This window comes from Cinclus cinclus, chromosome Z (assembly GCF_963662255.1).
Source record: "Cinclus cinclus chromosome Z, bCinCin1.1, whole genome shotgun sequence".
In the NCBI taxonomy this organism is placed as follows: domain Eukaryota; kingdom Metazoa; phylum Chordata; class Aves; order Passeriformes; family Cinclidae; genus Cinclus; species Cinclus cinclus.
The window spans coordinates 71,135,135-71,161,106 of record NC_085084.1 but is presented as its reverse complement, the minus strand read 5'-3'; the positions used below and the strand labels follow the sequence as shown (position 1 = coordinate 71,161,106).

Genomic DNA, 25,972 nt, shown 5'->3' with positions numbered 1-25,972 from the left:
TGCATGAAGATACTTTGTCCCTTTCTTTTCTTCTTTCCTTGCCTCTTGCCAGGAATGGTGAAGTCAAAGGTGAAAATAATTCTCTTGGCAGCTTAAATTTTGGCTTTCCAACACTTGAAATAAGATTGTATATGTATATAGTACTTAATAGAAGCCTCACGAGTATTTTGTTTTGTGTATTGCCAAAGGAGCTTTGGTCACAAAGGCACTCCAATAATTTTATTAGACACAAAAGAGAATTTTGTTGGAAAATCTATTTTCACTGCCAGGGGAGTGATGAGTTTTCTCCAGGGTACTTCAAAATAAGAGTTCTCCTACTGTACTGTTAGTGATCAAATTTGGTATACTTAAAATATATCTGCAGTGCTACACATGGCTTGTATTACTGAGTGAGTGGTGTGAAACATAAGCTGTTAATAATTTGTGCTGTATATTTGCTCTCCTTCAGATTCTAGGTATTAGCCTTTGCAACATGGTCCCAAAATGTTTACTAGGTGAATACAATCTACTCCTGTTCTTTAAAAGCATTCCTTTTAAAACTAGCTTTTATCCTACTGTTCAGTCTAGAGCTTAAAGTTGTAGTATGTCTAGTATCATGTGGATTAATCATATGGCCTTAATTTTGTTGCTGGGGTTCCAATTGTCTCATTTTTTTGTTGTATTAATGTTGCCTTGATGATGGAGTGCTCGGTTGCCCATTTAAGGATGTATTTGTACAGTCTTCAATTCACAAGTGGTCTGTGTTGATTGGACTGTGACTTGTGGTCCGTCAGTGTTGTGTTATCCATTCCCATCACAGTGGAGTTGAAAATAGAAATATATGACAATCTATCTGTCATTTCAAGTTGATTTATTAGAAATTCTCTCCTTTGTGAAGAATTCTGAATTACTTTCATTTAATTCCTGACTTGGATTTCTGTTCATAAATTTCTCTTCCAAAATCCAAGAATTCAAAAATCCAAGTATTTTCTTGACTATTTTCCTTCTCTTCTAAAGTATCTGTAGGCTTCTGAATCAAACATTTATCTTCAGCCCCGTACAATATTAATCTGAGGCACTTCTGGCACATGTGATTCAGCATTCCATCTGGTGATAGCTTCAGAGATGGAAACACAGAAACTTCACAGGACACTAGACATGGGTCTACGAGCCTTGCTTGTAAGGGCCAGTAGATGATCAGAAGAGTACCAACAGAAAACAGGTTTCCTTCTAACCAAATACATCTTTGGTGGCTGCAGCTAAACCAGTTTAACATCTCCATTCTGGCTTTTTCAGTTTTTTTCTCTTAGGGAGCTCCATACATGCCTGAGCACCCCAGGTGCCACCCTGTTGGTCTGTCTGAAGTTTTACTAACTCATGAGTAGTGTATTTTCTCTGTTTTTGAGCTGTTCTGTCAACATTTTAAGAAATGTTTATGCTTAAACTGTTATAGTTTCTTAGCTCTCTACCTTTTCACTCCCCATCCTTTTTTTATCCCCTTTTCATTTCCTCCTAAGGTCAATCCTGAGAAAAAAGTGACATGTTAACCTAATTCAGCAAGGCATTTGGTTGTACTTGAAGAGGATTCCCTGTTAATTTTTCTGTTGGATTGAAAGCATTCTTATAAGCGGTTTTTGTACATACTCTAGACATACCTGAGTCAATAAAGTTGTTTGCCAAGGGCATCTCTAGGTCTTGCGAGTAGTTTTGCTTCAGAAAGGTGGCATGGTCTCTTGCCTTTTTCATGGCAATTTTATTTAGTCTGTGGTGTTTTTTGTGATGTAAGTGACCTGAAAAACACATTAATGTGGATGGTAGTTTTGGAGTTAAAAGGTTCATTTGTAAAAGTCCGAAAGAATCTGTCACAAGGCTTGAAATATGGTACTGCTTGGAAGGTGAACTGTTAAAGTTTAACATTTCCATTTTATTAATTGCCATTTGTGCTTATACTTAGGAACTTCTCAGCCTTGTAAGTCACAGGTGACAATTTTAATGTATAAAACACAGTGATCCAAACTTATTCAAGGACTTTCTTCACTTTTAGGTTTGGTATTCATCCTGTGGCTGGCCGTATGCCTGGTCAGCTGAATGTACTGCTAGCAGAGGCAGGCGTTCCCTATGATATTGTACTGGAAATGGATGAAATCAATGAAGACTTCCCAGGTTAGCACATGAGCCATAAGTTTTCAGCAGATTGGATGATTTATTTGATTGTTTTTGTGCAGCAAGGGGATTTTTAACAATAGAAAGTCAAGAAGTCAAGCCATTCAGTTTCTCTTTGTAGAGGACTAGAGGTCTTCTTTGTGGGGGGGAGGTAGGGGGAGCTTTATTTTAAAATTGCTTGTAGCTGTGAAGTAAATGGCAAATGCTGTATTTTAATTATGTCTGCTACTGCCCAGTCCCCACAGGAGAGAATTATTGTTACTTTTTTAGGTCAGGTACTGTGGATGACTTGACCCTGTTGCATACTGCAAACCTGTATGGAATTGTACTGACAACTTCTTGCTGTATTTAAAAGGCAGAAGGTTGCTGGTAAAGGTTTTTCAGAAGAATATTCAAAAGAAAAGTCAGGCAGAAAATTATTTTAAAGTGATGACACTATGTTCAACCACATTTAAGTACAAAAATGATTGAAATTTTGTGTGGCAGGGTGGTCTAATGAGTCCCTTGGAACTGGGCTGTAGATGTGTGCAGTTTGTTAGAAGCAGCTAGCAGCACATTTGAACTCTCACATATAATTTGCCTGAGAAGTTTGTAAAATATTTGTGTTCGTGCTTAACTGTTAGTGGTTCTTCTGCCTAGAATGTGCATCAGTCTCAGTGTTCCAATTTCAGATAATTTTTCATCAGTGTTATTTTATTTGTCTTGCTGCAGAAACTGACTTGGTCCTTGTAATTGGTGCAAATGATACAGTTAATTCAGCAGCTCAGGAAGATCCGAACTCTATCATAGCTGGAATGCCAGTTCTTGAGGTCTGGAAGTCCAAACAGGTGAGATTAACAGTTATCACCTACCTTTAGCAAGTACCTTTTGAAAACATGGTTTATAAGATGAGCTAACAAGATTCTTCCACTATTCTGGTTTCCACAAGAAGCTTTTCTTCAAGCTGTCCAACAAAATGGTCAGTGCTTTGCAAGTGTGACACACCATTCATGATTTTGTAATCATCATCAAGTGCTTTAGTGAGACTAATTATGACTACAATAGAAAAGAATTAGAGTGCTTCTACTAGAATGTGATTAGGATAAATGGTGGTCTGTTTGCATCTGCAGTACTGAAACATTTCTGTACAAATACCCGTTTTGTTAAGTTTATTAAAGTTAAGACAACTTTAATACTGAGGTGGAAGTACAAGAACGAATATTATGTTTATATAAAGTTTGAAATAATAATTGAAAAACAACAAATATCCCCACCAAAAAAAACCACCCAAACAAACCCCCTAAACAATGCATGGATGAGTCAAGTACAGTGCTTAGACTGTCCAAGTTGAACCAACAGTTTAGTTACCTTAACAGTTTTGCTCTGATCTAAAGTACATATACTTGTGTTTCCTTGGTGTGAAATCTTTGATACTGTGTTTTGAATGCAGTTGTGGCCTCAGTTGCTCTGTGGGTTATCTGTTCATGTACTCAGTCATAGGCATATACATTTTTCAGCAGTGTGTGTAGCTATATATTGCAATTTGAGAAATAAACATGGACACAGTTAAGGTAAAGCTTCTCAATTTCTCTGCTGAAGGTGCCATGGTTAACTAATTTGACACTGAATAGCTAAAACTGGCTGTTTGGTTTTTTGATGTCCCATGTTTGATGTAATACAGATCAGTAGTAAAGAGACTTGCACCAAGTATTTATGTGAACACTTATCTGAATGTTGTTGCTATCACGGAATTGAATACTTCAAAAGTAAAGTCTCAGAATACTTCAGTGGTTATCAGTGGACATCTTGCTTTGACTTTATTACATGGAATAAAGTAAATGCATGTGTAATGTCCACAATCCCTTAATCTGAATATAACATTATTTTAACAACAAGATGTTTCTGAAACTGGGCTGGATATCAATTCATCTACTATATAATTTGAAATACAGTTTCATAGCTGTGAGCACCCTGTTTTGGTCAGAGGTTTCTCTTTTGTTTGTGAAAGTTGGTTTTGTGTTGCCTTTGTTTGAGGAAGGGTGCTGTGCTTTGCTGTTTCAAACATGAACTCTTTATGTGCAGGTCATTGTAATGAAGAGATCTCTGGGAGTTGGTTATGCAGCGGTGGACAATCCCATCTTCTACAAGCCCAATACTGCCATGTTGTTGGGAGATGCTAAGAAGACCTGTGATGCCCTGCAGGCCAAAGTCAGGGAATCATACCAAAGCTAAATACTGATTTATATTCTGCTTGTATTTCTGACTACAGTTTTGTCACAGAGGCCATGGAAAATGAGAGGTGAAAGAATCTCTCACTGTCATAAGGCAGCTGGCTTTTCGAAAAGACTGCATTGACTTCTAGGAGTCATAGTTTGGTCAGGGGATATAAACTTTTATGAAAAAAATGGGCAGATTAGCCCTTCAAACTAAATCTCCAATGAGACAATGCAAAAAGTAATGAAAATGTTCTTTTTAAGGTCAACATTGTGCTATTACAAGAAGAACAAGTAACTCATGGCCATCTTTAAGTAGTTGCTGACTTTCTCCTCTTTACTGTCTGTACTTCTGTCATGGAAATTCTCCAAAAAATACTATGCCAAAACTGTATTCAGTCTTACATCAAAGCTGTTTTCTGGCTGGGATGGACAATGCAACTGTTGATTTCATCAAAACTTAAAAATAAATTTCAAACAGATGCAAGTGGAAGCAAATCCTTGCATGTCCCTTCAAACTCAGGACATTCTCTGAAATAGATACTTGCATGATTTGAATTCTAAGCATAATGTTCTTTTTCTTTTGAGGATTGTATGGATGCTATGAATCAGGAACATTTTAGGAAAGTTTCTTTTCTTTAAAATACAGTTCCATTTTTTTGTGGTGCATGTTTATGTTAAATGAAACACAGGGTATCAGGCATTTGCCAAGTAATCTTCAAGTCTGACAAGGAAATGTACATTTATATGCACTGCTTCCCTATTTTAAGCAGCTGCTAAATTTTCCATCTTTTCCAGTCCTTGCCTTTTAAAGTGTCTGAGAAAAAATATGGTTCTGCACAGGCAGAATATCTTACATACCTGATCCATTTGCAGAATTTGGACCACAGTGTTTCAGTTTTTCACTTAGACTTTTAATTGTACTTAATGCTTTGGTAGTAGTGGTGCTTAGTGATGCTGAATTAATATTCTTGTGATGCTGAAAAAAACCCACACTTGAACTGTCCCTCTCTATTCTGCTCCTGTGAGATCTCACCTGGATTGCATCTTCAGCTCTGGGGTCCCCAGCACAAGAAAGTTGTTGACTTGTCCAGAGGAGGGCACTAAATTGACCACAGGGCCTGAACATCTCTCCTATGGGCACAGGCTGAGAGAGCTGGGATTGCTCAGCTTGGAGAAGAGAAGGCATCAGTGACACCTTGTAGCACCTTCCAGTACATAAAAGGAGCCCACAAGAGGATGGGAGAAGGACTTTTCACATGGGCAGATAGTGATGGGAAAAAGGAGAATGGCTTCAAACTAAGAGAGGGCAGGTTTAGATTAGATGTTAAGAAATTCTTTGCTGTGAGTGTGGTGAGACACTGGAAGAGATTGCCCAGAGAAGTGGATTCCCCATCCCTGGAATTGCTCATGACCAGACTGTATGGGGCTCTGAGCAGCCTGGTCTAGTGGAAAGTTCCCTGTCCATGGGGTTCCAATTGGACCTGGATAATCTTTAAGGTCACTTACAACCCAAACGATTCTCTGCTTCTATATTTAAGATGCTGGAGTTCATTAGAATTTTTCTAATTAAATAAGCTATTGTTTGGACAGCACAGAACATGCTGAAGTTAAAATCCAATGTTTTGATTATTTTACTTTTCATTAATCTAATTAAAAGCACTGTTTAATTTCCATAGTAAGTCACAGAATCACTAGGTTGGAAGAGACCTTCCGAATCATCCAGTCCAACCCATGCCCTAACACCTCAACTCGACCATGGCACCAAGTGCCACATCCAGTAAACACTTCCAGGGATGGTGAATCCACCGCCTCCCCAGGCAGACCATTCCAGCACTTTATCAAAGCAAAAAAGCTTTTTCTAATATCTAACCTGTATTTCCCTCGGCACAGTTTGAGACTGTGTCCTCTTGTTCTGTCAGTTGCTGCCTGGAGAAGGAGACCAATCCCCCCTGAGTACAATTACCTCTGAGGGAATTGTAGAGAGTGATAAGATCACCCCTGAGTCTCCTCCAGGCAGAACAACCCCGGCTCCCTCAGCCATTCCTTACCGGGTTTGTGTTCCAAGCCCCTCACCAACTTCATTGCCTCCTCTGGACACAACTCAAGTGTCTCAACGTCCTTCCTAAACTGAGGGGACAGAACTGGACACGGCACTCAAGGTGTGGCCTCACCAGTACCAGCTGAGTACAGGGGAATAATGACCTCTCTGACACTACTGACACAGGCAAGGCTGCTGTTTGGCTTCTTGGCCACCAGGGCACACTGCTGGCTCATGTTCAGCCGCTGTTGACCAGAGCCCCTGGGACCCTTTCTACCTGGGCACTGTCCAGCCACATCATCTCCGGGGGGGATGGCTGGTGTAACAGGACGTTATTGTGGCCAAAATATAGGACTCAGCACTTGGAATTATTAAACTTCATCTTATTGGACTCTGCCCATCCATCCAACTGTTCCAGGTCTCTCTGCAGAGCCCTCCTCCCTTCCAATAGATTGACACATGCTCCCAGCTTAACATCATCTGCAAATTTACTGATGAAGTCCATTAAAATTAAATTATGACATAGATTGCTGTTTCATTTTTATTCTATTAAGTATACTTGAGTGAAATTTGAATAACTGCCTAATAACATAGATTTTTCATACTTCTGTAGTAGTGTAGCAAGTGTCCATGGTGAAAAATGTAAAATAGAAATCACTATCCTTGTGTTAGAAAGCATTAATTTCTAGACAAATGTGCTGGTTTGAAAGCAAAGCAGTGGGAGATTTTAAGTCAGAATTATAATTTAATAGGAAAATTAAAATAAAATGCAGCAGTACAAAAACCACTGACTGTCAGAATACAGCCTGACACCCTGCTGGTAGCATTCCAATTAAATGGTGGCTGCAGTCCTCCTGGAGTGACAGATGTGGTTCTGTTGAAGCAGTGATTCTGTAGAGAGATTTAGTTTTTTTCTGAAGGTCTAGTGGTGGTGTAGAAGGGTTTGGTTTTCTTCTGGGAATTCAGTGGGGAAAGCCTGCCTGTGGTGTTCTAAATTTTAGATTCTATTTAGGTAGGAAATAGTTGGCTCCTCTTCCTGGGTGAAGCATCTCACAGTGGGATGATGTAATTTTATCAATCATGCAGTGAGACTCTATGACCCATTAACAGAAGATATTTTTCTGAAGGGGAAGAGATAAAGAGCACTGCCTTACCTGGTTTTAACAGGTGGTTATAGAGTACATATTTTTGTTTTTGTCTTGCATTGCAACCTAAGACATTACCCACCCCTTATTCTGTTACTGTCTGCTTTATTCCTAAATCAATAGCCTCTTTAAACCCTACTTTATTTATATATACACAATGAAACCTTACACACAGTTCTCACTTAAGATTAGGTTTCCCTGTGGTGCACAATGTTTTTTTTCATTTTTCTGCATCACCCACCAAGTGTGACCAGATCCTTGAGCAAAAAATGCCACAGATGGTTTTGCCCTGGTCTGAGGTGGGACTAATCCAAACAGTCTTTCCCAAAATACATTTCACGTGTACCACAGGGACTTTATTTATTGTGTGCAAAGGTTCAGACTGGCAGGAGTAACTTGATTGATGACTTTTGGGTATTGACCATTCAGGTGGCTTTTGCTAAGTTCATTTCCTAATTTTTGAAGGTCCCTCTGCTGAGGGCTTTCAGGGTAGTTTTACGTAGTCTGTTGCAAAATTCACCTTTTCTGGCAGGTGCATGATAAGGGATATGGTACACTCACTAAATGCCTTGTTTGTTTCCTGGCCCATGTGTTTATAAGGCTGTTCTTGAAATGAGTCCCATTGTCTGACTCAATTCTCTCAGGGGTACCATGTCTCCAAAGGACTTGCTTTTCCAGGCCCAGGATGGTGTTGCGGGCAGTGGTGTGAGGCACAGGGTAGGTCTCCAACCATCCAGTGGTGGCTTCCACCATGGTCAGCACGTAGCGCTTGCCTTGGCGTGTCTGAGGCAGTGTGATGTAGTCAATCTGCCAGGCCTCCCCATACTTATATTTGGACCACCGCCCCCCATACCAGAGGGGCTTCACTCGCTTGGCTTGCTTGATGGTAGAACATGTCTCACAGTCATGGATAACCTGGGAAATACTGTCCATGGTTAGATCTACTCCTTGGTCTCATGCCCATTTATAGGTAGCATCTCTGCCCTGGTGACCTGAGGCATCATGGGCCCATCGAGCCAGGAACAACTCTCCCTTGTGTTGCCAGTCTAAGTCTATCTGTGACACCTCTATCCTTGCAGCCTGATCTACTTGTTCATTGTGTCGGTTCTCCTCATTAGCCCGACTCTTGGGGACATGGGCATCTACATGACGGACTTTTACTTCTCTACCGGAGTGGCAATGTCTTTCCACTCATCAGCAGCCCAGATTGGTATTTTCTTACACTTCTAGTTGGCCCAACCCCACAGAGCATTGGCTACCATCCATGAATCAGTGTAAAGGTAAAGCTCTGGCCACTTCTCTCTTTCAGCAATGTCCAGGACCAGCTGAATGGCTTTGAGTTCAGCAAGTTGACTTGATCCACCTTCTCCTTCAGTAGCTTGTGCAACCTGTCATGTGGGGCTCCATACGGCTGCTTTCCACTTCCAGTTCATCCCTACAGTGTGACAGGCACCGTCAATGAAAAGAGAGTAGTGTATTTTGTCTGATGGTAGTTGGCTATACTCTGGAGCTTCTCTAGCCAATGTTACTCAGTTTTGCTCGTTTTGTCAGTGAGACAAATTTTCACTTTCTGGCCAACTTGTAATTACTTCCAAAATTCCAGGGCAATTGGGATTTCCAATATGGGTACACTGTGTGATGAGAGAAATCCATTTGTTCCATGTGGTGTTTGTGGTGTGGTGCGTAGAGGGAACCTTTCCTTTAAACATCCACCCCAGCACTGGTAGTTGGGGTGTCAGGAGTAGTTGTGATTCTGTGCTAATAACTTCTGGCATGGCTGGGACCCTGTTCAACTTCTGCTCCAGAATTTTAGTTGTTGGCCTTGAATCTCCCCAGGCACCTTCTGCCAAAGGCTCCAGGACAAACCCTTGTTCCCGGCTGCAGAGTAAAGCATATTCTTCACCTCTGGTCCTGTCCTGACTGGGCCAAAGGCTACCGCATGAGCGATCTCCTGCTTGATCTGGGCAAAGGCTTGCTGCTGGTTCAGGGCCCCAGTGGAAATTGTTCTTCTTCCGGGTGACCAGGTACTCCAAAAACCTGTGGTGCCTAGAAAGCTTGTGGTTTTTTCCTGCTGGTCATCACTGGAGACATTGCGGTGATCTTGTTGATGACCTCAGTGGGAATCTGATGCCATCCATCTTGCCACTCTCCCCCAGGAACTGGATTTTTTGGGCAGGTCTTTTGACTTTACTCTTCTCGATGATGAAGCCAGCTCCCAGCAGAATCTGGATAATCTCTCTTAAGTACTTCTATTGCTATGATGTTATTGATGTATTGCAGGTGTTCTGCAGCTTGACCCTTTTCCAGTGCAGCCTGGATCAGTCCATGGCAGATGGTGGGGCTGTGTTTCCACCCCTCGGGCAGTCGGTTCCATGTGTACTGCACGCCCCTCCAGGTGAAAGCAAACTGAGGCCTGCACTCTGCTGCCAGAGGAATGGAGAAAAATGCATTGGCAATGTCAGTGGTGGCGTACCACTTTGCTGCCTTGGACTCCAGCTCGTACTGGAGTTCCAGCATGTCCGGCATGGCAGCGCTCAGCGGTGGAGTCACTTCATTCAATGCACCATAGTCCACAGTCAATCTCCATTCTCCATCAGACTTGCGCACAGGCCAGATGGGGCTGTTGAAGGGTGAGTGGGTTTTGCTGACCACCCCTTGGCCCTCCAGCTCACAGATCATCTTGTGGATGGGGATCACGGCATCTCGATTTGTCCTGTACTGCCTGTGGTGCACTGTGGAGGTGGCAATTGGCACTTGCTGCTCCTTCACCTTCAGGAGTCCCACTACAGATGGGTTCTCTGACAGTCCAAGCAAGGTGTTCAATTGCTTAATGCTTTCTGCCTCTACAGCAGCTATTCCAAAAGCCCACCTGAGTCCCTTTGGGTCTTTGTAATAGCCATTCCTCAGGAAGTCTATGCCTAGAATACACGGTGCCTCTGGGCCAGTCACAATTGGATGCTTCTGCCACTCCTTCCCAGTCAGGCTCACCTCAGCCTCCAGCAAAGTCAATTCCTGTGATCCCCCCATCACCCCAGCAATGGAAACGGGTTATTCCCCTACATGTCCAATGGCATTAAGGTGCTGTGTGCACCAGTATCAGCAAAAGCTTTTTATTTTTGTTGCTCATATATGCCATGCTATCAGATCCACACTATCTAAAAGATCCGGTTTTCCCATGTCTCTCCATGCCTAGAGGCAAGGCCCCTCTAGGCCTGGTTATCATTTCTTTCTTGGCCATACACAGTAGAGGTTTCTTCAAAGGGATCTGACAGATCATCCTCCCTTTTGTAATACCTGGTAGCTCAGGTAATACCTGTCAGCTCCTCAGCATGGGAGGCTGAGGCTACTTTTATTTTATGGAGCTCCCTTGGTTAGTGTTTCCCTCCCTGAGTTGACGCACCCATGCTGCCAGAGAAGAAGTGGGTTTCCCATCCCACTTTCTCATGTCTTCCCTATGGTCATGCAAAAAGAACCACAGGTCATCTTGTACCCTCTCTCTCTAGCTGGGGGACGTTGAGCTCTAACTCGCACTGGTACTGCACTGATCTTCCTCACCTCCTCCCTTGTCTCCTTCGTTTCCTTTTTAAACTCGTCTTGGAGTTCCTTAACCATGGGAGAGACATGAGCCTGGATCAGGCCATTGATCATACTCTTGTAGTTCCTAAGCTTGTTGGTGACAGAATCCACTGTCTCTTGGTTGTTGTCAGCATTAATGGCTGCAATGAATGTGGTGTATTGAGATGGCCCCAGGTGTGCCAGATTCCACAACATCTGCCCCGTGCACCTGACCTTGTCGGGGTCATTGTCATGTTGTCCATCTCTCCAGTACCTCCATGTACCTCCAGTACTGCCACTTTCCCTCAGCTGTTGGATCCCCTCCTCAAGAGTCTTCCAGTGCATTCAATGACGGTGCTCTTGCATTCTCTCTCTGTAGACATACGTTTTTCTTATACTCATTAAAAGCCACTTCCAGAGGGAAAGGGGCCCTAGCTCCTTTATGAATACCTGATCTATGCTTCAGTCTTGGGTCAAGGGTCCCAAATTCCAGTACTATCCAGTTGCACACCTGTACCCATAAGGTCCCAGACCCTCAGTAACCACATTGTAAAAGCCTCACGGCCCCTTCGCACAACATCTTTACACAGATTACGGAGACTCTCGTATGACAGGGACTCCGTGACGATCTCAACCTCTGGCTCCCCTGCTGGTTGTGAGGGTCCTGCTTTCTGATCTTTATTATCTAGGTGCTTTGTTTTCACCTTAGACTTTCTAGTTTCCACAGGGACGATGGTTGTTGGCTGTGAGTGTCCTTATGGTTCAGCTGGAACGTGGATGGTTGTAACATCTGTGGGTTCCACTGCTGCACCATCAAATCTTCCTCTTTGAGGTGGGGGGAGGGTTTCCCACCAACTGGGGAAGTGTACTCCTTCAGCACCTGGCCCTATTCATGTATCTCCTTCACCAGAACCACCACCCACACTGGGTGGTTCATTTCTGAGGTGGGCTGTGGGGCGGGGTCTGGCTCTGGGGCAGCATCCCTATTCTCTGGGGTAGGTATTATAGGCTGGTTATCCAAGCTAATCTACCTTTATCTCTTAAAAAAGAACAGGCATATCAGCAACACAAACCATTGTATGATACCATTTACATTTAGAGAAGATTTAAACCCTTTGAAAATTGATGGGGCAGACCCAAAGAGCTGGATGAAGGACTGGGAAAAATTTTTTCCTGGTGTAATTTCATCATAGTTTTTGCAATTATGTCAAGACGGACAAAACTGGCACCAATCTCTTATTAAAAACCTTTCATGCCTTCTCTCAGGCAACATGGTACTGACTCCTTTCCTCACAGGCAGTTCCACACAGCACTGACTCCTTCTCTGCAACTTTCCTTCTTCCTTCTGCATGACTGGCTGACCCCAACCTATCCCTATCCACCTATCCCTGTATGTCCCTCACACAACATTGTACCTTATCTGTCCCTTGCACAACTGTATGTCCCTTCCTCCTCACAGCACAGCCAGCAGACTCTGGGTCTCAAGCTCCAACTAATTCTCAACCATCTAACCCACTCTTTTATAACACCCATCCTCATTGGACAGACATGGCTGTCTCCACTTCTCAACAATCTGCACAGCTGTAATTCATTGAGGAAAATTGCTTTCTGCACTGTCCTTACAAACTGTCTTCCCACACATAGTGGGTACCGTTATTAAATTAACCCCAAAAATATACAGTTAGTGGATGACAGCTCTGAACCCATGTGCTGGCCTTGCAGAGGAAGTTACAAGTCCATTAATTCCTCACCTTATTTACCTATAAAGCAAACAGTATAACAGCCACTGTGGCTGAAGTTATTGGACCCATGTTTAGAAAAGGGCCTGCAAATGGGAGAAATACAGTCATGACTACATGCCACTTGAACCAGCTAGACTTGAACTAAGCCACTTGAACTAAGCTAGACTACATGGTGCTACCTAACAAGGTTTCTATATCAAGCACACAAAAACTTAGGTTACTCAAGAACTGTTACTCCTTTTTCACCCTTTTTCTCTTGATGCCCTTGAGCCTTATGTTGGTCGCCAAAATATGTGCTAGTTTGAAAGCAAAGCAGTGGGAGATTTTAAGTCAGAATTATAATTTAATAGGAAAATTAAAATAAAATGCAGCAGTACAAAAACCACTGACTGTCAGAATACAGCCTGACACCCTGCTGGTAGCATTCCAATTAAATGGTGGCTGCAGTCCTCCTGGAGTGACAGATGTGGTTCTGTTGAAGCAGTGATTCTGTAGAGAGATTTAGTTTTTTTCTGAAGGTCTAGTGGTGGTGTAGAAGGGTTTGGTTTTCTTCTGGGAATTCAGTGGGGAAAGCCTGCCTGTGGTGTTCTAAATTTTAGATTCTATTTAGGTAGGAAATAGTTGGCTCCTCTTCCTGGGTGAAGCATCTCACAGTGGGATGATGTAATTTTATCAATCATGCAGTGAGACTCTATGACCCATTAACAGAAGATATTTTTCTGAAGGGGAAGAGATAAAGAGCACTGCCTTACCTGGTTTTAACAGGTGGTTATAGAGTACATATTTTTGTTTTTGTCTTGCATTGCAATCTAAGACAACAAGACAAACTTCTATGGAGAAAGTATTGAAATTAATCCGTCCTTGTCAAGAGAACAAACATTTTTTTACTATACCATGCATAGAGACCTCATGTAAAATACAGCCCTTCTTCTTGTCTACCTCTGTTTTTATGTGAAGATCTCTTAAAACACATATTTTCAATGGGGAATATATTGAAAATGTTGTAATATATAGCAGATCCATAATTTTTGAAGATCTCTTTTCTATGATTTGACATAGAAATTATAATCATACAAGCACTAATATGTTGTATACTTCAGGAAAAGGCTTATAATTGAATTTTAATTTTAGACACTGTGACAGCTGTATTTGAATGTAGAGTGTATGGCCTCTTAATTTCATTGTATTCAAATTTTCCTTCAGGTCTGTAAATAATAGGAGGAAAATGGGAGAATAGGGAATACTATTAATTAATTCTCCACCTCTCTCCCTCCCAACCAAGTGAAAGAGAAAAAGGGGATTTGAAGTGATCTAATGTGCTAAAGCATTAATTTTTGTCTTGTCACTCTTGAAGTATCTGGCTGCAGTATGCATCATGTCTCTGCTATAGATAGCTAATAAAAGATCTAGCTTTTCTTCTAAAAATAGCAAATGGGAGAGGGAGCACTTTTTCATCTGTACTCAGAGAAAAACCCCATTCTGTTACTTTGGATCAGTAGTACCACAGTTCCCTTTAACATGTGCTTTACCATGTGCTTTACTAGATAATTGATAATTAGTTGAAGTGCTAATAAAAAGTCAGTTATTTTTCTCTGTTTATCACTGTCCTTGTTTTCTCCTGTTGTTTTTTCTGAGTAGTTAACTAGTCCAAGATTACTTTTGAAAGTTAAGAGATTCAAGCTGCTACCAAAGGGTATTGAGACTGAAGGCTGTAGAGAATGGAAATAATTATAAAATAATATTTTTCTTTTTTCTTTTTAAATTGCATTGGTTCTTTACATTTTTTTATTCTAGGTATAACTGTCCCCTGACCATAGCAAATTCACTTAGCTTTTCTAGTAAATGAAGAAGGTTAAACAACTGAGAGTGATCGAACAAGATATGTGTTGCTTTTTTGAGATAAACGAAGATAAAAGAAAAGCTATAATAACTGACTGGTCTGAGTAGTAAATTTTCCAGTGGCTGAGGTATGAGAAGAATCCTATCCTTTTGAACCAGGTACCATATAGATTTGTTTCAGTTGTTTCGTTCTACAAGACTGTCGAGTTGATTGCTGCGATGATTTCAGTTTCTACCTTCAAAGTGAATGGTAAAGGAATAATTTTAGCCATCTGACAATCTTCTCAGTAATATCACTTACATGCATCTTTGTGTTTTCCTCAAGCTTTGGTGAAACCCAGACTGGAGGTCTCTTCCAGAGGCTGCAACCTGGCGTTGGCTCATGAAGTAACCTGTCTTCCCTCTTGATGGAAAGAGGGAAGAATATACACAGAGCCTGTGGGTTTGTAGTGTGACAGAGGGTAAAGATCTAGCCTGTGTCCTGTGGATCCGACTGCTCCTTTGAAGGTTTTCCTTCCAGCTTCTTATTATCACCCGAGGTGCTTCCTCTAGCCTGACTTATGCAGGCAATGAAAATTTGATCAGGTCATGGCAAAGCAGTGCAGCAAGAACGAGACTATGCAGTACATTCATCTCTCTTCAGCTGTGGAGCTTTTGCAGTGTGTGCCCATGACTCACTGAGACAACTTTAATCTTTGCTGTGGGGTTTTTTGTTTTGTCTTGTTTTAGATTTATTTCTTTTAATACAAATTGCTGCATTACTAAAGTTACAGAGAAATTAGTTTGGAAAGATCTGCTAATTTGGCCCAGTTCCTTGCTGGAAACAGATCCAATTTGATTGGATTGGTACAGGTTTTCATTTGAACTTCTTGGTGGAGATGTCAGCCTCCTTGTTGCTACAGTGTTAAATTCTTCCTGTTGGGACACAAATGATTTTTTAAAAATTGCAATTAGAATTTCCTTTTCAACTGTAATTAAAATTTCCTTCACTGGAATTGCCTGCTACCTCAGGAAAACAGTTTGCCCAGTTGTCCCAGTCTCTAGCAGCACTTCATACCCTTTAGCATGCTGATGTGCTCCCCCGTCTTTGGAATGCATTAATTGTGCAAGCTTGAATTCCCCTCTTCAATTCCCACCTGGTCTTCTTAGACAAACCACATTGAACATCAGAGACAGCTGAAAGGGAGAGGATGCATGGGGGGGAAGATGGACTGAAAACAGAACTGAAGCCCAACTATCTTTCATCATTTTTCCACTCTTCTTGAGCTAGAGACTTATTTAGAACAGAAATTAAATTTGTAAAACATGGTATTTCCAAGAAACACACTATTCTTACTTTCTGTACTGAAAAGTACAAATTTTTTATGCTGTTAAATTGGCTTTGAGGGGAATTTCACTATTTACAAAGTGACGAGGTTTCTGTTATGTGATCTGTCAATCTGTCTCTCAGATTCTTGCTTTAGTCTATGATGTGGTTTCTGAAATTCCAATTTAATGAGTCATGTGTATCCCACCATATTGGTTTCATGCAGCAAGCATGTAATTCTGGTCCATTCATATAGAGAAATTGAGGACTGAACCTACTTATGTATAAAAGTTTGAATAAAAACCCCAACATTTGGAGTTTTGTCCACTTGCTAAGTTTTGGTTTCTGTTGCAAAGCATTCTTGGAGCATACAAATGTAGACGTTTTTGAAACTAAGCTAGAAGATATATTAACACCATGAAGGAACATTTAGTCTGTAGGACTTAGATTAGAGGTCACCCATAGTAAAACAATCTCAAACAAATAGGAATGGATTTCATATCCTCAGCAGAGAAGGCCTTATTTGCTAGGTTTGTTTGTAGAGTGCCAAAATAGCTGCTGAGATAGTCCTCCAGATCTGCAGTGCATGAGAGACAATGAGGGAATATGTTTCAGTTTCTTCCATTCTAAGGCTTAATTATTTGTAGGAAGTAAACTTTACATTTAAATTCAAAGAAACCCACCAAATCAAGTGTTTTGCACCACCAGCAGATGTGAACTTTTGTGTAAGCTTTAAATTTTGCAGGAAAACTTTACAGAAGGGGATTTGAGTAGTAAGAGATCTGAGTCCTATGTTCTGTACCTAAGAAGTGCAGTTCAAATACTCATTTCATAAGATTTGCAATGAGTATTGTTCCATCAATATGATTAGTGTGGGGTGATTTATGAATAAACAAATTACAAATGGTAATAGTTTGCATAATCCAACTGCTCTGCAGCTGCCCAGAGGATATATTGCTTTGCTGTCTTAGGCTGTGGTGATACATGGCTCTTCCCGAAAGGAAGATACATACTTAGAAGTTTCCATTTCCACTAAGTCCATTTCCAAATGGACCTAATAGTATTTCAAGCTCAAAGTTCTCAAAAAGGTGATGTTTTGGAGCAGCAGAAGCAATCCTAAAATACTGATTTAAAGCATTATTCAAGAAATTAAGGGACTAATTTACAGCCCTTGTTCCAGGGTGCTCATCCTAATGACTTCTAAGGAAAGAGCACTTTCTCCATTTGCAAAGAGAGTGAGGAATATTAGATAATGGGAAGACAGCAATCAGGAAAAAGTCCTAGAGGAAACAACTATTCTGCTTTCTCTTTTTCACTTCTGTCTGGAGTAATTTTTTCCTTGAGAATGAGTGGGATCATATACTTCAACTGAACATATGTAGAGATAGTTTCGTGTTCTTCTTTTAATGGCAGTTCATTGGTTTTGTTTTACCCCATACACTCCAGGGCTGGATGTAGGCCTCTACATCACTTCAAAACCTGGCACTTCAGATTATTGAAGTCTTCAAAACTTTGGCAATTCAGAGTACAATTTTCTGCACAGCATATATAAATTACATGTTATTACCAATTTTTACATGCTTATTAGAGAAATAACTGTAAAAATTCTGCATCACTAATTTTTAAATTCACACCTCTTGACATTTTTTGAACTCTGTAGACTGTAATTCTGCAAAGCAGTTTTAATTGGAAAAGGATACGGAAAGTACCTATTAAAGGTTATTTACCAACTACAACTGGTTTTAGAATATTATGTAAAGAAGATACAAAATATGTCAGTTATTCGTTTTGATAATAGGGTGCAAATGGACAGAAAAGGGGGGAAAGAGAATTGTGTTAGAGGATTAAAGGAGTCATGATGTAAAGATCACACATGTACGTCACATGTAAGTATGGCTTTAAAATAAGATTATACATGATGAAGTTCTGTTAGATGTCCTAAGGGTGACATTTACTAAGTGTGATGTTTTGCAATGAGACATGAAACTGTGAAAAGGCCATCTGTCTCCTCACCATTTTTTCCTGTCCCTTGTTGACAAAACCCCATAAAACTGGTTATTATCCAACCATTTCCCTATTAAAAGAAGCAACAAAGGAACTGGAGGACAGAAAGACTGAAGGGGCTTCACACTCAGTAAGAAGTGTCTTCTGAAAGAAGATTGAGGACGAACTCTAGCACAGCATGAAGTTAAGTTACTCTATTACATGGTCAGTCTAACTCATAATTTAAAAAAATCCCTAACAGAATGGAAACTAACAGCTAATAAGCATAAAAAGCTCAAGCAGATGTTGAAGCTGTCTCATGCAGTAATAACTAGCAGTTGCCTATTCCCCCTATTAAAATATTACAGATGTGGGTAAGAAAAGCCATTTTATTTTCTGATTTTACATTCTCAGAAGCTCATTTTTGTTATGGACCATGGAACAATGGATTTCAATTTTCAAGAGTTTTATGGTAGGTTGTTGATGTATGGACACAACACAGGAAGTCTCTAATCAACATCAACAATCCTTATTTTTCATCAGCATTTTGTCCCCCAGCATAGCCGTTGGATGTTAGTTTAGTTAACCATATAATTTGATGTGATTGAATTACAGATGAGTTTTGAGACCTGAAAAAAGTAAAATATGCCAACAAATGCAATGCGCTATGTATTGCTGTAATTTTCATGTCATCATCCTGATGCAACACTGACTTTTTAAATTTTCAGAGGTGCTATAAGCCACACTTTATACCTGGTAAATTCGATCTGTGAAAAGTTGTAAGTTGCTCCATGGAGCTGCTAAACTCTGGCTGTAGACCTTGGAACCACTTTTTTGTTTTTGTTTTTTTTTTTTTTTTTTTTCCCTGCAGGATAACTTCTGTTATCCTAGTAAGTAACATCTGATAGCAAGTAACATCTGTTGCCTTTTTACCTACTCAATCCATTTTGTGTTTTGTGACAAATTATCATGACATTTGGTACTTAAATGCTGACTTTTTCTGAGGCATCTAGCTTCTAGTTTATGGAGTTGATCTTACAGGAAATGGTACAGTAGCCCCACCTTACTGCCTTGTATGTCAAACTCTTTTGCCAGGTTTAGAAAAGAGAGGGAGCTTCCCATTTCTGCTGGACCAGCTTTTGTGGTTGTTCCTAAAATGTTGCTTGCCTGGTGCTCATTTGTCTTTACAGTGAGGGTGGTGAGTCACTGGCACAGGTAAGCCCCTTATGTTCATTACAGGTCTGAAGAGAATAAATATGGCCTGGATGGGAGATTATATGAGGGAGAAGCTTCAGTTTTAATGTGGAGACATGCCCTAGTGGAACTACATAGTCTTCATATTAGACATATGTTACAATTCCTGAGGTTTGTTAAAATTAATTTTATTAAAGTTTAAGTAAAACAATTTTGGGATGAAGTTGAGGTGACCGAAGACCAAAATACAGTTTGAAAACCTTAGCGTAATAAACAGTGTAACACTGCACATAAAAAGCCTTGCTTTGGTTATCCTGCATATGTGTTGGGTTGATGTTCCTAATGAATTGCAGTACACCTCTCTGAATAAGACGGAGACATCTGAAATTTTATGTATTTTGTTGATGACATGAGAAATGTGAAAATTTTCAAGAGGGGGTGATTTTGACTTTTGTAACAGTCAATTCTTTCACTCTATTCACGGACCAGTTCTGTGGCTTTGGGCTGAACGGTTAAATCTCAGTGTTTGGAGGGGCGTGATATCCTTCCATCTCAGAAAATGTACAATGGCTTGCAAACAGCAACCATTTTTTAAATAAAGGAAGTAGTAGCCTTAGCAACACATTGTTTCTGTGCATGCATTCTTCTCAAAATAATTGTCTTCAAAACTGTCAGCCCCTAAAAAGAGAAAGAAGAAAGCTGGGTCTTTTGCCAGCCAGAACCCAAAACAAATATAGTCTACAGACTGGTCCCATGCTGCTCTTTTATTTGTAAGATGGTATTCTACCCTTAGATCCTAATAAACCTGTAGCACAGGCTTCCGTGGATAAGGTAATTTCTCACTCCAAATACCTGTAAAGCTATTTAGCCTACTTGTCTCTTTATTTTAGGAGTAAGTTCTAGAATAAGACTTTTATTTGAGAGGAAGTTTTGTTAGAATTGTTCCTGAAGACAATGCTTTTTCTTTCCTCAAAAAATCCCACCAGTGAGGTGCAAAAGCTAGTATTTGAGCCTTAGGTTTCAACCAAATATCTTTTTTATTCTCTCTTCAAATATACTGATTTGACTCTCATCCAGACTTACCTAATATATTACAAAGTTAGGACAGGCAAGTAGCTCAGGTTTTGATCAGTTTGACATTAGGTTTACCATACCTGAAGACTTATGTTCTTTGCAGGAAATACCGAAGCATTCTGCCAGACTTTAAATTAATTAATATTCTTCCATTTCCAAGTAGAGTTATATCAACTCGCTTTTGTCTACCTAGCTCCAAAGATTGCTTCCCTCAAGGCCTTTACTTTTAAGACTAGTTGTTGTTGCCTTGGGAATTACTCTGATGATCTTCCAGTGTAAATTTTAATGTGCTCATTTTGTGGGTGAAAATTAGTTTTGGTAATTTTCTTAATTGTCTGCATTTTGTGTTGGAGGAGGTGGCCGTAGTTTGTAGGAATAAAAAAAAAAAAAAAGGGAAAGAATTACCATGCTGTGCAAGCAATTGAATTGTGTTGAATACAAATATAATAGGAAGAGGACAGAGACAAATAGGAGTTTGGTATCTAATGCATCTTTTTCACAAAAAAAATTTGGTGTTTTTATAATAACATTTTCACAAAATAAAGAAGGTACTTTATCCAGCCCAAATTTGATGCTGTATCCAAAAATTTCTGTGCTCCTTATAGGATTTACTTGTGATTTATTGGAGTATTCACAAGCTTTCAAAACATCAACAACAACAACAAAAATATATTTAAGAAACGTAAATGCTGAGATGCTTATATATGACATCTATATTTCCTGATTTATGAGTAGATAAACCACTATTCCCTTACTGGATTATATGTGGTGGAAAAGATAAACACCTTAATAACACACCTTTCTGTCACGGGGCAGGTTTGATACTCTGAGCAGGGGAGTCCTGGTTTGCCTGGTGTCTTGTCTGTGATGGTAGCACTACTTTACAAGAGAACTTACTGCCTTTATCATCCTAGCCACTACTTCAGTGTTCACAGTGTGGAACACAAGTTCCCATAAAATAAGAAGACCTTTACAGGCTAGTGTTTTGCCATAATTTATTAAAATTTTGTAGAAATAAGTACTGTTGAGGTCTGAACAGTGGCAGTAGAGTGCTCTGCTTGTGTGTTGCAGTACGTTGTCAAAAACCTCTATTTCACCAGATACGCATCTCTACAAACATATTTTGCTCAAGTATCGAAGACATATATATGTTGCTGCCAGGTTGCATATTAAGAGAGTTTTTTTTTGAATGCTTGTTCCAGAAACATCAGTCAGGTTTCTTTGGATTAGCTTGTATTTGCATTACCACTGAGAATTAACCTCGTGCAGAATGTGTAATGGAGCAGCTATGGCATTGTCTTCTGAGAAAGACCTTTCCCTCTTGGTGGGTTGGTTGTTGCTATTGTTTGGTGGTCTGCTGTTGTCATAACAGACTAAAAATGAAGGCGAGAGTTGACATCTTTTATTAGGCAACTGCTGTAGCTGGGAGAAGAATAGACACATTTTTTTCAGCCCTCATTTTCTTCCTCTAGTCAGAAATGGCCTTGTACTTAGCTTTGAAAAGTGCTTAGCTTGAAATATTCTTGTCCTTTTCCAATCTATATTGTTAGGTTCTGCATTATTCCTTTTTATAAAACGTGCTTTCCACATCATGTCAGGCAAACCTTTATAAAATTTCTTATTGCTATGGGATCTAAAATTAGTGAACATTAATATGGTACTAAATATATCTAGTGTTGGTTTTTTCTGGTATTTATTCTTAAATGAATGCCTGCTTTCCTTTTTCTCTAGCACAAATATTTGTTAATCTTACTGTAAACCCCAATGTCTTGAAAATTCTTAAACAAGAATTTGAAATGGAACGCACATGTTTCTATTGACGCAGCAAAAAAGAATCATGTTCCTGTAAGTTGGCAGCAGCAAATAAAAGAGCATGTGCATGCACAGTAAATAGGTATAGACTATATTTCAAGATAGGAAAAAAGGGAAAAAAATAAAGTACTGTATGGAGGTTTTTGGCCTTTGATGTCTTTCACACCAGAGTACTTATTTGGCCATTTTATTAAATATGTCTTTAAGGTTAACTGAAACACTTCAGCCTCGAACAGAATTACATATCTTGCAGCATTTTGTTGTTACTTGACTAGATTGCTATGTCCAGCCATAAACCTGACACTCATCCATATCTCTAAGTGACAAGTAGCAGTTTTAATGGCACTAATGGCCAGGAGCTGCCTTCTGATAAGACCTGGCCTGCTTTTCTGTGCTGTGTCCTTTTCCCCTGAGTTCTGATGGTAACAACAGCAATGTCTAAGTCCCTGATGCTGTGACTGGGCCTTGTGCTTGTGATTGTCACAGGAATCACTCCACAGTGTCCAGGTGGAAGACTTTCCCATCCCCATCTTCTCTGGTGTATACATTCTGCCCATGTGATACTATTAGGAATAGTGTTCAGGAAAACAGATTAATGAGATTATTTACTAGGCCTTTATGCAACTGTGTCTTCTGAGAAATTTAGTAAGAAAATGCTTGATTTTTGAGCTCATATAGATCAGGCTGAATGTAGTTTATAAGTATGAAAATACACAATAACAGAATACAGAATACTCAGGAAAAGTGCCTAATGCAGCTTCTGTGGTCCATTTCCTAGTCCTAGAATAGTCTTGCTGGGATTTTTTTAGACACAATCTCTAATACTCCTTCTCAATTCAGCTGTTCAGCTGTGTTTTTTGAGAGTATTCTATGCAGGACTTTAAAAATTGATGAATATCACATACAGGCTGCAAATTTCATCAGACTGCCTTTGGGAAATCAATTTTCATTCTACCTTTTTGAGGATTAAAACAAGCTGCAAAATAAATAGCCTTTCAATCAAATTCCACTGCAAACCTGAACATAAAAATCCTAATTTAAGTGTGATCTGGGCTCTCTCTGTGCATCCCTAATCCTTGTGTCAGTCTCCCATGTGTTCTTTCTAGTGAAGGCCTTGAAGCTCTTTTCAGTCAGAAAAACTGATTTGGGCACTTGAAGTAAGGAGGGAGCAGAACAAGGAGAAAAATATGGATACTGGAGTACCTGGCTTGAGAGCTGAATGGTAATTGACTGTACCGGCCGCTGGATGTCACTTGTCCCACATAAATACATCTAAGAAGCTAATTGTCGGGCAGCAGAGACAGCAGTTTGTGTGTTTGTTGGGAACATGCAAATGGTGTCTAAGTGACCACGGGCAGCAGAATTTTTCTTTCCCTGCCTTATGTTTTTTCATCTGAAAATCAAGAGAGCTGAATTTGAAGTGTTACGTTGCTTTGGAGCACAAGATGCTTTTGTCCATGCTACCCTTCTTAATTTTGGATGAAGGCTTTTCCTGGAATGTGGAACCACGAGGCAGCCATCAGGAGGGTCCTATTTCTGCCACTACAGTGTTGGCTTCCATCCCCTTTGTAGAATTAACAGTGACTTGCACCATGAGTTAGGTCAACAGAAATGTGGTTTTCACAACAGTGCTTTTGATCTTCTCCATGTATGTTTGCCTTAAAGATGAAAATGTGGGTGTAAAGAAAGGTATATCAAAGTCAGAAAAGGAAGGAAAATCAGGAAACAACCCCAAAACAAGAAAGAAAAAAAAATTCAAATAAACCCAACCAAAAAACAACACACAAAAAAAGAAAGAAAAAAAAAACAAAAGAAAAATCCCACCAAAAAATAAAAAAACAAACAAAAACCAAACCAAAAAAAAAAAAAAAAAAAAAAAAAAAAAAACCAAAACAAAACCAAACCATACAAAAAGAGAGAAAATATAGAAAAATAGAAAGGAACAAAGCCCAAGAGGAAATATTCTAGTCTTGAGGTAGTGACCATTCACTGCAGAAAAGCTAACTCAGAAAATTCACATCTTGGAAAAAAATGTGTTGGCAATGTCAACACCAGTCTAATATTTAGCATCCTCCTGTGTATTGGCTTATGTAGTTACACTTGATCTGGTCATGTGCTGTGCAAACAGAATTGTGCCTGGATGTACAGCCTGTCTGTCCCTTTCTGAGAGGAGGACAGTAGCCAGGTGGGGTTGGTCTCTTCTCCCAGTTAACCAGTGGCAAGACAAGAGGACATAGTCTTAAGCTGTGTCAGGGAAGGCTCAGGTTGGATGCCAGGAAGAAGTTTGTCACAGAAGGGTTGATCAGACACTGGGATGGGCTGCCCAGTGAGGTGGTGGAATCACTGTCCCTGGAGGTGTTTAAGGGAAGACAAGACATAGCACTCAGTACTGTGGTTTAGTTGACAAGGTGGTGGTGAGTCATAGGTAGGGCTCAAGGACCTCAGAGGTAATTTCTAGCTTAAGTGATTCTGTGATTCTGTAATTGCATCATCTAACTGTTAGCAATCAAACAACTGGTATAAAGGGAGGAAGGGCCTTTTCCTGACTGATGCACAGATAACCATGTCAAGCAAATCTTTCACTTAGCTGTCAATGCACATTCAGGTAACTCTCAGCCAGAGCACATTGTCCCATCACTTCTTTTATTGGCTAAATTTTCATTGTTCTAGTAAGTATGCAAACAACATAAAAGTTTGTATAATATGTAAAAAAAAATTCCAAATGCAATTGATAACTTGTAAAATAATCTAAAAGACATAGAATGCATAATGTTAGTTATATGTATATATAATATGCCATAGTTTGTGAATTTGTGTCAATACTGACTTTTTGTAGTGTCAGAATGTTATTTTCTACTGAAATGCTTCCTGTCTAGCTGTCAGCTCTTAAAATTTTCCTGGTATTTCAGATGTAGAATGATACTTTGTCCTTAGTGAGGTGAGGTCTGCCTCTTCAAATGACTTCTGGCTGAGCATGTTCTTCTCATGTGAGCTGAGCTGTCCTGAAGTGTTACTGCATTCTTGGAAATAAAAAACAAACACCCAAACAAAACTGTTCGTCATCATCTGGGGAAAAAAAAATAATTAAAAATCATCCAGTGAAAAAATCAATTCTGATTTTTATTTCTAACCAAAACTTGTTAAAAATGAAAATACCTGTTGCATCTTACAAAGTTCTATGCATTTGACTTAAAGAATGAGAGTTCAGTTGTGGATCCAATCTAAAAATTAGTAGTTATTGTTAACAATTTCCTCTTACTTGTCATTCTCTTGAAACCTATGTATAAGTTCACTTACGTATTGTGCAGTGCATAAACACTGAAGTGATAATGTCTTTACAGGGTACATGAATACATTTTTAATATGATTGTATTTGTATGTTTTTATTGTGTTTTTACATTTTTTTAGTAAATTGCTATCCTGAAGTTTTATTTACTGCTTTGGACAGTTTTTAGGTTTTTTACAGAAATGTTATCAAATATCACAGGTTTTTAAAACTGATATAGTGACTGTTTCCCTTCTATTTGTATTTTCTGCATCTGATGTCATCTACCATTAAAGCTCAAGCAAGGGTTGCTTCATTGTGGAGTCTCAGGCAGCTACTGCTTACCAACTCTACTGCTGTTAGAGAATGATTTGTTAGAGAATAGTCTCTTTCCAAGGGTCTTTCAGTGATCACATCTTTCATAAATGAATTTTGTCTCCTCAGTTCTGTTGTGTCTTAGTACCCTACAGTGAAGTCTAAAGTCCCAGTTTTTCATGATTCTCTATAGTATAAATTTCCCAACAGCAAAGGTTGTCTCTGTCTGGTTATTACAACATCATATTAGATACCAATGGAAACAACACAGTTTGTTTACTCTTAATTACATACAATTCAAGCAGTGTATACTACAAACCCTTGCTAATTTTGTTTCAACAGTTAAACATATTGGTCATATTTGGTA

The 25,972-nt window shown here is 39.6% G+C and overlaps 1 protein-coding gene across 1 annotated transcript in view; it reads left to right on the top strand.

The window, feature by feature from the left end:
• The window catches only part of NNT (nicotinamide nucleotide transhydrogenase), a 40,233-nt gene extending 35,555 nt beyond the window's left edge, over nucleotides 1-4,678 (top strand). The window contains exons 19-21 of the mRNA XM_062512836.1: nucleotides 2,024-2,142; nucleotides 2,854-2,969; nucleotides 4,204-4,678. Of these exons, the coding sequence (XP_062368820.1) occupies nucleotides 2,024-2,142; nucleotides 2,854-2,969; nucleotides 4,204-4,353 (385 nt within the window). The 3' untranslated portion in view covers nucleotides 4,354-4,678. The remainder of the gene's footprint in view (nucleotides 1-2,023; nucleotides 2,143-2,853; nucleotides 2,970-4,203) is intronic.
• The last annotated feature ends 21,294 nt before the right edge of the window (nucleotides 4,679-25,972 follow it).